General features: G+C 40.9%; 1 protein-coding gene across 1 annotated transcript in view; it reads left to right on the top strand.

Moving 5' to 3' along the window:
- Nucleotides 1-12,937, top strand: part of Cmya5 (cardiomyopathy associated 5) — a 90,163-nt gene that overhangs the window by 55,234 nt on the left and 21,992 nt on the right. The window contains exons 7-9 of the mRNA XM_051182917.1: nucleotides 4,190-4,308; nucleotides 9,192-9,341; nucleotides 12,232-12,378. Of these exons, the coding sequence (XP_051038874.1) occupies nucleotides 4,190-4,308; nucleotides 9,192-9,341; nucleotides 12,232-12,378 (416 nt within the window). The remainder of the gene's footprint in view (nucleotides 1-4,189; nucleotides 4,309-9,191; nucleotides 9,342-12,231; nucleotides 12,379-12,937) is intronic.

Here is a 12,937-nt window from a genome sequence, read left to right as displayed (position 1 = left end):
AATTAATTTCGTTTTTACTCTGAATTGATAATGAATTAATCTTTACTACTGCTGCATGTCACAAGGGAATACACTTGGGATAACCAATATTTTTCTTTTTATTATGTTTTTATTATTTAAAATAACTTTTAAATTTAAATATACATCAATCTTATTCTTGCTCTCCTTCAAATCCTTCCAGATCCCCTTCCCCTCCCTATCCTACCCACCTAACTTTAATTTCTTTCTCAAACAAAAAACCCAATACAACACCCCCAACCAAGAAAACAAAACAACACCCAAACAGAGAGAAAATAAAAACAACAAGGAAAAAAAAAATAAAACACCAAACTGTAACCAAATAAAATCATACACAAAAAACAGTGGAGTATGTTATATGTTGGTCAACTATTCTTGAACATGAGGCCTGTCCTGGAATGGTTGATATACCCAGTGTTACACCATTGGAGAAAACTGATCGTCCCTCTCCCAAAAGGTATAAATGGCAGTTCAGTTGTTAACCTTTACCTACCCCAGTGGCTACTAGTTTTTCATTCATTCATTCATTCATTCATTCATTCATTCATTCACTCATTCATTCAAAAAATATATAGTAATATATATCAGAAACTATCACATCAAACTTGGACCTGAGAAACCAACAACAGAAGGAAAGAGCCCAAGAGAAGACACAAGAATTAAGACCCATTTGTTCACACACTTAGGGTTCCACAAAAACACTAGACTAGAATCCATAATGTATGCACTGAGGATCTGAAGGAGACCCATGCAGGCCCTGTGCAAGCTGCCTCAGTCTCTGTGAGCTCACAGGAGCCTTTGCTCTTGTTGATTTAGAGGGCTCTGTTCCCTTGGTGTCCTCCATCCCCTGTGGCTCTTAACTCTGCCTCCCCTTCTTCGGGGTTCCCTGACTTCTGAGGGAAAGGATTTGATGGAGACATCCCATTTAGGGCTGAGTATTCCAAGGTCTCCCCCTCTCTGCACGTTGTCTGGCTGTGGTCTCTGTATTGGTTCCCATCTGCTGCAGGAGGGAGCTTCTCTGCTGATGACTGAGGAAGGCACTGATCTATCAATATAGCAGATTGTCTTTTTTTTTTTTATCACTGCATTTTCCCCCTGTTTTTAGATCACTATTATTTGGTTTTATCCTAGGTCATTAGTTCTTGTCACCCAAACAGTGTTGGATATGAGTTCCATCTCATAGAGTGTGCTTTAAGTCAAATCAAATATTGGCTGGTTATTCTCACAGGTTTTGTGAGAATTACCCTAGTATATCCTGCGGGCTGGATACCATTATGGATTGAAGGGTTTGTGGCTGGATTGGTGTTTATATTTCTCTTTTGGTAGCATGCAGAGTACATTCCTGTACCAAAGACACTAGAATGTAGGGGTAGGGACTTTATATAGGCATTGGTCTGACATCTCCATGTTCAACAAGTTTTGCAGGTGTTGGGATAACCAATATTTTTATGTAATAAAGGACAACACAGCTCTTGGATTTGGTGAGAAATATCAGCAGCTAAAGAAAGCTCTATAAACATGAGTACACATGCACATGTGTGCACGCTTGCATGCATACACACACACACACACACACACACACACACACAACTTTAAATGCTCAAGACAACTTCTACTTCCTTTTCTATAGGAAATGCTGTCTAGTTTATTTTCTCTTATTTGTTTCTTCCCTGCTTTTTTCCTGACTTCATATTATCTCTCTGGAGACAGTACTTTTATATTAATTGATTTTTCTCAGCACTAAAATGCTTAAATTAAGGAATGCTGTCAAGCATATTTAGACCCAAAATTTGCATATCTTGAACAACACATTTTTGCTTTACAAATGCTGTTCTGTTAAGGGGATACATCCCCCTCTGTGTTTTGTTCTTCTGTATTATAATAATGAACAGGAGAGTCTTAGCTATTGTAGGACTGACTTGTAAAAGGATATCAACTTGCTGTTAAAATTGAGTTGGTTGGTGTTCAAGCAAAAACTAGGACATTTTACTGTGGTATTTACAGTCAGCTTCTGTGGAGGAGCTAGTCAGTGAAATGTATTGAGAAGACTCAGTGTGCATATTGGCCACATTTTTATAAAAATTATTTTTGGTATGGGTGTTTTGCCTGTATGTATGTTTGTGTATAACATGCATGCCTGATGCCCAAGGCCAGAAGAGGACACTGGAATCCCCTGGAACTGGATTGTGAGCCACTATGTGGGTGCTGGGAATTAAGCCTTGCTCCTCTGCAAGAGCAACAAGTGTTCTTAACTGCTAAGTCACTCTCCAACCCTGATCACCACTTAAAAAATAATAGTTCCTCTGTGAGTTCAAGGCCAGCCTGGTGTACAGAGCTAGTTCCAGGACAGGATCCAGAACAATACAAAAAAACCCTGTCTCAAACAACAACAACAACAACAATAATAATTCCTAGTCTATTCTTTCCATATTCTGCACTCCCAAAGCCTTAATGTAGGCTTTTAATCTTCCACTATCTAGAGCAGTGTGGGGGCCTCCCAACATGATGTTTATTGTGTTCCCTGGTCCTTACCTGTCCATAGGGATAATAACTAAACCTTCCTCCTGGGGCTGATGGGGGAGACAAGATGACTGGCTTTGTGTGTTTCACTGGCCCAGCCTCCGTGGGGACTGCCTATCTTGTGTACTGGCTCTGATCTTTCATCAAGAGATAAAATAGAAATTTTCAGTGTGTGTGAAAGGCCCTTCACCATCAAGTCAAAAATACTTTTCCCTTTCATATCTGTCTCTGTTTTCAACACCCATGACATACTCTGCTCTCTAGTGAGCCAGATTCCTTGGCATTGCTGGCCCATGTTCACATCATTTCTCCATCTGAAATACCTTTACTCTCTCTATTGCCTCAGAAATTCATACTCATTTTTAATACCCTGAAGTCCTCACTGAAGCATTTCCCCCAAATCAAATAATAGTGAATTTTATCAAGCTTAACAATAGTAAGCGTAGAAAGGATTTTAAAAATATTTCATGATCTTTCCCCCTTACCAGATTTACTATGCCTGAGATCCTGATTTCTACACAGATTAAACCATTACTAAATTATTATGGAATCTTATTAAATCAAGGTATATTTACTAAATGCCTACTATACATCAAGTAAGACATTACAATACAATAATAGATAAGACCGTTTTTTTTTCCTGCATGCAAATTATATTTTGGTAAAGTTGACAGTTAAAGAATATATCTATGATAAATACCAGGGAGAGGGGCTGCAGTGAGGCCAGCAGGCACCAGCCTTGTCCTATTTGCAGCCTCTCTCCACAGCAGGGACATTTGAACAGACAGCTGAGCTGAGAGAGGGAAGGCACTGTGCCAGTGTATCTGGGAGGAGAGGTTACCAGCAGCCCATGCAAAGGCCTCAGGGTGGGACTGATGCTGGAAAACTAAGTGTGCAGAGAAGGAAGCCAATGTACTTCATCAAGCTGACTTCCTTGCTAGAAGAACATTCCAGGCCTGTGTGAGAGCACCCGACAGAGCCCTGGCCCATCTGAGGCCCCTTTGGCTAAAGACAGGTCATTTTGTAAACTCTCCTGGCATCTTTCCCCTTCGGAGCGAACCCAACTCCAAGTGCTCAGTGTGAGTGGGTGCCTGCCCTCCTTGAGAAGGACTTGGGTCTACAGAAGCCATCCCTTTGGAAGCTGAGGCCTGTCTCCTAAGACGGCTGGCCTTGATTTCACAGCTAGACCCCCAGTCCCTAGAGCAGGGCCTGGCATATAGTAGGTGAGTATTATTTTTAGTTTGACTGGAAGCCTGGTGTTGAGGGTTAAAAACAGGGGCATCCCTATTGTATTGAAGTTTCCATACTGGTTTGGGATACTGTGTCCTTAGAATATAAAATAATCATGGACATGAAGAAATGTTCAGGACCCATTTATGAGAAATGAACCCAAGGCTAGATAATTGGAAAGTTTTCAAATTTGAGAGCCTAGGGGATGAGACCGCTAGTATCACCAGGCATCTACGGAGTCTAAGAATACATGGGGTTTAGATGTATGTTTCCCGATGCTTTTGGATACCTGGGGGTGGTGGTGGGGCCTTGCCTCTCACAGAGCACAGTTGCTCCCACAGCTTTGAGCAGGCATGGGAAGACCTCCTTTGGTCCTGTGTCCATGCTTTCCCGACTTAGTGGAGATCTATTCCCTTGACAGGCTGCTTTCTGCCATGGACAGCACGGCCTCCTTAGAGAACATGCCTGCCGCCTTCTCGCTCTTTGAACATTATGATGACGGCTCGGCACAAGGTGACCAGATGCTGAAACAAGTGGCTGGTGAGCATTTAAATATGTTACTTACCTCGGTGGATCTTGGCAGCTCTTGCTTGCCTGTTTTGTCAAGTTTCTGTAACTGGGTGAAGATGGACATGGGCTGTAAATGTTTGAAGCTAGATTGAAATAATGCAGGGGCCAGAGCGTCATCCTTTTCCCTTTGAAGCTATATGACTGCTGGATCGAACAGGAGAGATGAAGAGCATACAACTGAATAGTCCCCTCTTCTTTTATTCTATTATTTTTTTAAACTAGAATTTCTCTCCCTCTGTGTAAGAGAGTTACTTCACACCAGCAGCCCAGCAGATAAGTAAAAAGGAATAAAATACTTTCTCATGCTGTGAACGGGTTTTACCTTATAAGTAGTTTTCTCCTCTTCCGCTCAGTTCCTTCCTCTTCTTCTTTATTTACTCCCCCTCCCCCCAAGCCACACAGCTTAGCTTAGAGAACCCACAGCTCAGCATCATGGTCTGTCGCCAAGAGGCTCCCACTCAGCTGTCAGCGCATCCTGCCAGCTTTTCAAATTATTTTTTAATGTTCTATTTTAGCAAACAAGGCAATGCAGCATCTAAATGCTCAAAGCTGCCATTTTCCTGGTTACCGAGCTCTGCTTACTGTACACGGTGCTCATACATCCTCAGCAAGAGGTACCCTTGTCAGATTTACCTCACAGACAGCAGTAGTGTTTAAAACCTGCATTCCTGTAGAAAACATTATACCTTCAGAACCAGCTGCCATGTCTTTTAAAAAGACAGCCTCCCCCTCCCACCCCCCCCAAAAAAAAACTCACATTGCAACACGGTTAATAAAGTGGACAAGTCAGTCATTTACCCTAATGAATTTCCTTCAGAGCTGTCCCACATGGGTGGTTGTTTGCTGTCGTTTTTAAGGCTTTTTTGTACATGGCTGTCCATGTACAAGACTAGAGTTTTTTGAGTGCCTAATGCTCAATGGGAGGGCTTTTTGTGTATTTTAGAAGCCACTGAATTACAGTCACAGACTGTTTAGCCATCGCACCAGGAAGTGTGTGTAGCACTCAGAGAGACACTCCTTTGAATGGCCAGAGCTGCTCTGTGGCTGCTTTGCAGACTATGTGGCCTAGGGCCTATATGTTTTGTTCTGTGGCCAAGAAACCACTCAGATAAAAGGCCCTTGAGGAGCTGGCTCTTGCTGACTTACACGGAATGCAAGCCCCCCACCTCCCCCCCAAACCCCACCTCCACCCCACATGAGAAGCAGCTGCTCCTGCCTTTTATTCAGTCCCCACAGAGGCTGGGCCAGTGAAATATACAGAGCCAGTCATCTCGTCTCCCCCATCAACCCCAGGAGGAAGGTTTAGTTATTATCCCTTTGGACAGGTGAGGACAGAGAGGAACACAACAAAGCCTCATGTTGCTCAGGACCACACAGCTGGTTGGAGATGTGGGGGGATCTGGTCTCAGAATCTTCGTACTTTATCCACTGCCCTCAAGGCAAGAAAAGAGAGGAAAACATCAATGAAGGGTTAGCTAGGCCTCTTTGACTCTGGATCTTAGATTTGTTTTTAATTATGGTAAGATATATATATATAAGTTACCATGTTAGGGCTGGAGAGATGGCTCAGCATTAAGAGTATTTAGTTTAGAGGACCTGAGTTTAGTTCCCAACATTTACAGTAGGTAGCTCACAACTGCATCTAACTCCAGCTTCATGGGATCTGGGACTCTCTCTCTTGTACTCCATGGGTACTAAGGTACTAACTCTCATTCATATATATATATATGTACATGTACACATGTATATCATAATTAAAAAGAAAGCAAAATAAAAAATAATGTACCATATTACCAGTCATTTTATATTGTTTTATTAATTAATTAATTAATTTTGTCTTATTATTAATGCTGGCTGGCATGGTACTCAACCAGGCTAGGCTAGAACTCAGAGATCTACCTGGCTCTACCTACCTACTGCTTTAAAGGTGTATACCACCACATCTGGCATATTCACCATCTTTAATTATATACATTTAATGTATAAATATAGCATGAAGTGTGCTCATAGTCTTGACAACTATTACCACCATATATCCCCAGAATTTCATCTTACAACACCAAATCTCAGTATTCGCTGAAACTAACTCCTTCTGTCTCTAGACCCCAGAAATTGCCACTCCTCTTCTTTTTTCTCTGAGTTTGATGACTTGTGATGACCTGAATAAGTGAAATCAGATAGTATTTTTTATAACTTGCTTATTATACTTATCATATTTTCTTCTATGATCACTCATATTTGTAACATGTGTCACAACTTGGGTGTTTAAAGACTTACTATATGCCTATGTCATGGGTTATATCCATCCGTCCGTCCGTCCGTCTGTCCATCCATCCATCCATCCATCCTCTCTCTATCCATCATCCATCCATCCATCTATTCTCCATCCATGGATGGACATTTGGGTTGTTTCCACCTCTTGGCTATTGTGACTGATGCTGCCTTCCCGGAGACTTGTTTGCTTTTTAGAGAAAGTGCCTCACTATATAACCCAAGTTGGCATCAGACTCATGTTCCTTCTGCTTCAGCTTTCTGAGTGCTGGAATCATAGGTGCATGGCACCATGATTGTATCTTCTGTGGAAATTTTGAAAGCCAGGTCGAGTGGAATCTGCATTCAACCCCAGGCACTGAACTCCAAGCAGATTAATGTTTAGCTCCCTGAATGTAAAATCTCTACAGGTGCATTCAACCTGAGGGGCTCCTCAGGGAGCTTCCTCTTCCTGCACCCGACCTCTGGCTAACCCTTGTATTTTTTGACATCAAATTTATTCCTGTAGAAGTATAGGAAGAATTACTGACAGGTAAAATCTGGGTCCCAGTGTTCTACAAATATGAGTTACAAACATAGTCATGATTGTTAGAGTGTGTTTATGGGGTAGTCTTCTTCCCCTTTGGAGCATTTTCAGGAGAAAACCCATCTCTTGTTTGGAGAATCAGCTATTTTAACTGAATTCTCTGGGTGGAGGAGCATATGTGGAAACAAAATTTCTTGTAGCCTACATACTTTGCTAATTCCCTACAATGGCTCTACCTTAAAATTAGGTGATGTGGTGGGGCTGGCTATCAGTTTTAGGCTTGCTAAGCTGTGCTAGAGAGGAAGATATAGAAAGATGTTGCCATTTTTACAAGACCAGCCCCACGAGTAACTTACAGTGGGAAGAAGAGCATTCTCATTGTGTCATGCTCCAAGCTCTCCACACCACTCCAAAGAACTCCAGGAAGAGTTGATGTGTTTTGTTTGGCTCTTCCGTAAGCCTGGGTAACATGAAAACTTTCTGGACCACCTCTCTCTGGGTGGATACTTTCAGAGTAGCTCTGATTCTCTCTTGGAAGATACAGCTGTCAGTCTTGGGGGGAAAGGCCAGGCCAGGCGGGTATCCACCTTCCCATGCAGCCTGCTCAGCCTGTCTCTGTGGCCTCCATGACCTGGCAGGTACTGAGACTCCAGTTCAGCCTTCGGTCAGGAGTTTCCTGATCTCTTCTCCATTTCCTGTGTTCCCACCAAGGCTGTCTTGCCTTCCCAGTGCTGCCTCCAGCCAGGCATATTTATTAAATACTTATACATTAATAGTATTAGTCATTCTTTTTTTTTAATGGAGAAACTGAGGCTAATATAATGCAGGGAGCTGGGGGTCTTGTGTTTAGCCTGAAAAGCATTTAGCTTTTGTTCTGAAGCCTATGAACTTGACCATTTTTCTTGTCTGCTTTGTTTTTTTTTAATAATTGCATTATTTATCTACCTCCTTATCTTTATTGAATCATTTCAATTTGTCTTTTTATTCCATTCTTCAAATCCATTTATTTTGTTTCTCATTTTGACCTTATTGTTGAACTAACCTTTGTTTTCTTTTCTCTGGGTGTCAACTTATAAATTTGGCTTACATTATTCTGCTAAGCTTATCTCTTAGGAAATTGTTGGCTGGGGAAGGCACATGCACAAATCTTAAAAGTATGACATCTTTTCAGCTTATGTGAATAACTTTTTCTATGATGTATAAAATATGTCCTGTGATCATGTCTAATAAGTTCAGAAATATAATTGCACAGAGATTGGTCTATATGGCATTAATGTCCAATACATATAATTATAAGTTCCAAAAATCTTCAGTAATACACTCGAGAATATTGCTGTCTTTAAAATCCAGAGCCACATAATTAGATTAGGCATCTAAAATTTACATGTAATTCCATCAAGAGGTTACCTCTACCCCCTGTCAGTTTTTAAATTTTAATTTAAAAAGTCTGTAGAGATACCATGTTAGAAAGAGAAGATATGGATTGTAGCTTTAAAAATTCTAGTCTAATATTTTTTTTTGTTTGTTTGGTTTCTTTCTAGTCTAATATTTAATGCAAGTCTTTCTTCACCTTAAAAATACTATAACAATTTCTGGAAAGGGCTCATGACTTTTTATTTTTATAAACTATGTCAATATAGAATAGTATAGCATTCCTTATCTTAAAAAAAAAAAGCATATTCAAGGGGATTTTAAGGAGTAAAACCAAGTTATTGGGCAATCCATTAGTCACTGGAAGTCTATTTCTCTAAGTATAAGACTGCAGAACAGTGTTATGTAGTTTGGGGCCCGCTTTTCTTCATTTCCATATGTGTTGTTTATGCTCTTACAGAAGTGCCTGGGAAACATTCTGGAGGGACAGGGATGCAAAAACAGTCCTAACAGTGGCTGCTTCCAAGTAGTGAAGTTGGGCTGCATGTTGGAAACAGGGACCCCACCTACTTTATCCCATAGATTTCTATATCGTTGGAATTTTAACAACATGTTAAATGTATTTGGAACAAAACAATTGATCAATAAATGACATTAGTCATAGCGAATTGTGCTTCTATCCTAGTCCCACAGCCTCCTAGGCTAGAACCTCAGGAACCAAATTCTGCTACCAGCACAACAATCGCAGTGTACTGGAGCACAGACAGGGAGGACGTTGTGGACTCATTCCAGGTATACTGCGTGGAGGAACCTCAAGACGACCAAGAAGTAAATGGTAAGACTGCTACGCCTCAACAGATGCAGGCCTATGTCTCTGCATATTAATATGAAGTACTTAATCGTATATGCATATAAATTTATGCACATATACATGTTGAAATGTGCACGCTTCCACAGAGCATTTATAGCCACTTAGAAAACAAGAATGATAACAAAAACCCCTCAACAATCATATGTTAAAATATTAGCAGAAAGAACAGTTTAGAAAATGGTATCAGGAAAAAGCATATAAATATCATCAAAATGGTCAACATGAATATTATAACTAAGATTCGGATTCAGGTTAGAGCTCTCAAAATGACAGGACCCAGAGTTTCAGAGAGAATGGAGGTTTAACCCATCTGAAGGGCAGCATGGTGTGCCCGCTCTGTAGAGGGGAAAGGGCTGTACACAAGCCAGTGTCCTCCACTCTACGTTTAACACTGGCTGTCAGGGTTGCAGGTTCAAAGAAGCCTGTAAGTTTAAGTCATGTTCACAAACCTCAAGGCATGGATCTAGGTATGGTACAGTCATCCAGTGACCCAAAGTAATGGGTAGATAGAAGTGACATTGCTTGGTGTGGTAAGCAGATGGCAGGCCTTATGAACTGAGCTCTTGTGAAGATCACTTGGCTCAGGACTTCTGATTAAGACCTAAGAGCCAGGCAGCTCAAGGCTGTACTTCCTGATGAATCAGTATGGAGAATGCTGGCGCTCTATGTCACTTGTTGAAGACAGACCCACACACTTGGGGAGTTAGATGAGCATGTGGCAACATCAACATCCCATTACAAACTCAGGAGCCCAGTTTATAATGAGGAAAAGAACTGTGGACCATTTCACTCTTATGGAGGCTTCAAAATGACTTTAAAGGTTAATTGTCTTTTCTTAAAGACATGGTCTCCCATATCCTAGACTGTCCTAGAATTCACTCTGTAGCAGAGGATGACCTGGAGTTTGGAGGAGAAGCAGGCAGAGTCCTAAGTTTCTTTTGGGAAACAATCTGGGTTCTTAACTAGAGGTATTTTGAGATGACATTCTGGGGTAATATAGAAGGATAACTAAATTTATCAAATGCTAACTTCAGGAAGAAAACTATTCTTTTAAAGGAAGAGAGCATTTCAGTAAAAATAATCAAGTTGGTCTAAAGTGTAAGGTGTCACCAGATGAGGTACGTAGCTTGAACCTATAGCTCCAGACTCTAGAGGTGGAGACAGGAGAATGCTACATGTCATGTTAGTCTGTGCTCCAGAGTGAGGCCCTACATCAAAAAGCTCCAAACCACTAACAAGTAAAAAGACAATTTAACTATAAAATATTTAAAGGATAAACATTCAAGAAATTTTCAAAGGAAAAAAAGTCTTGATTTCAACTTCTTATAATAGCTCATTATCCTATCAAATTTAAAAGTAGAAATATATAGTTAAAGGGATTATGAAATGTGGGGTGTGGAAGAAGACCTGGGTGAATGTGTAAGGAAAGAATAAAATCTTGAGTGAATGTATGTTGTTGACATAAGCATACCCATGCCAAGGCCCCTAATGCCTCAGACGTATGGGGATGGCCAAGCCTTCCTTTGGTGAGGCTCAGAGGGGTGGCAAAGCCTTCCTATGGTCCAAGTGTGTGTGTTTAGGAATGATTGACCAGTGTATGAAGAAAACTATCAACCCTAACTTTCTTCTTCCTGATGTTTACAGCCTGAGACTGCCCCCATAAAGACCTACCAAGATTAGCTAAGCCCGCCTCCTTGCTCAGTTGTGTAGAATAAACATGCTAAGTTTCCAGTTGCTACTCATGGTGGTGCATCTCCATCACAATGTATGACCCACCAAATCCCAGGTTTTCTGTACATGTGGCCATGTGTCAACCATGTCTTTATTCCTGTCACCCCAGTTAGGTCAGTCCCTAAAGCTTGTAGATGGTGAAACTGTCAGGATCTGAACCCTCGAACGTCATACTGAGTAGCAAACTTGTTGACTAGTCTGTAAAGATGCTCTGCAATCTTAAGCAGAAGCTCCTAGCTGTCCTTTCCAGGGATGGGCTTCCATGGAAGGTTGGCATTGGCTCTTGAGGGTTTTCTTGAGACTGTCTTACTGAAATTTAAAGTGACATAAACACTATACAAGTTTGACATTTGCTTTTGAAATAACTTACTTTAATCATGGATTATGAGCTTCAGACATGTCCTAACATGCTATTATTTTGTGATAAATGTTCACTAGTAATACTTTATCATTCTAAGTATCAGTTTTTAGAGTGCTATTGCTTTCTTATATACCCTAAAGAGATAATTGTAACATGGAAAATAAAAGACCCAGAGCCTGATATTGGGGTTCAAATTTCAAGCTGAAGTTCAGAAAAGCAAAGCAGCAGGCCACTAGCTCTCACCACTATCTCAGACTGAATGAGCCATTCCTGCTGTCTCTCCTCAGCATGGCTGTAGAATCCCCAAAGTGGCTGGAGGATGATTGCCTCACACTGATACTAAAGACCTGCTCCTATATTTTATACCCTCTAGTACTGGGGTTAAAGGTGTATGATCTGTTACTTTTAGACTGATTCAATTTCATGTATCCCTGGGTGGCCTTGAACTCAGAGAGATCCATCTCCCTCTTAATCCTGAGTCCTAGAATTAAAACTGTGTACCACAACCTCCTAACTTCTGGCTGCTGGGATTAAAGATGTGTGCCTCTCTTCTATGGGCTATGGCTGACTTTGCTTTCTGAATCCTTAGGCAATCTTTATTAAATCATAAATAACATATCACATAGATAATTACCATACAATAGTATTTGTAAAGTCATCAGTTTGAGTCCTCTGCAAAAATCATAGACTACTTTTTCTAATGACTAATTTTTAGTTTACTTTAGAAGTCACCTTTGAACTCATAGTTGTGTCTCATGCTAGAATTGGTAGAAGAATACAGATTGACTGTGAAGGAAAGTTACTGCGTTTTTGAAGACTTAGAGCCTGACCGATGTTATCACGTGTGGGTGATGGCCATCAACTTCACCGGATGTAGTCTGCCCAGTGAAAGAGCAATTTTTAGAACAGGTAAGCAGATGCTAATTATTATGAGGTACTACTCAATTCTTCCTAGACTTATGAGATCAGCCACTAAGTATTTGGGAAGCACTAGCTATGGATTATATGTTGGGATACATGACCGAGACCGAGGTGGGGCCTAGGATGAGCTCAGTGGTAGAGCATCCATCCAGCAGCATGAAGCCTTAGGATCATTCCTCAAGTACAATAATAATAGCAACGTGATTGAGCTCCTATCTGCAAGATGATCAGATTTAAGCTGAGCAGTTAAAAAAGGCAGAATATTATTAGGAAGGTTTGGCAAGAGTCTAGATCATCATGAGAGCACTCAAAGGAGTACCGAGACAGACAGGGTAAGTAAGGGCAGGATCAGGGATGGGTCCCTAGAGCTGATATCTGCACAGAATGCTTCAAATGATCAGTGGGACATCACGTGTTAACTGGGACAGAGTCTTCTCATAGAAACAATGAGTGGACATGAAGGTGTGGTGTAGGGCACTGTAAGATCTTTGTTATTCCTTAAGCTTGAAAATGAGGAAAAACATCATTTTAAAATGGGTTAGCATAT

The sequence above is a fragment of the Phodopus roborovskii genome, unplaced genomic scaffold (genome assembly GCF_943737965.1).
Source record: "Phodopus roborovskii unplaced genomic scaffold, PHOROB, whole genome shotgun sequence".
Classification (NCBI taxonomy): Eukaryota; Metazoa; Chordata; class Mammalia; order Rodentia; family Cricetidae; genus Phodopus; species Phodopus roborovskii.
Note: the sequence above shows the minus strand (reverse complement) of the source record. Positions and strands in the feature narration are given on the sequence as shown.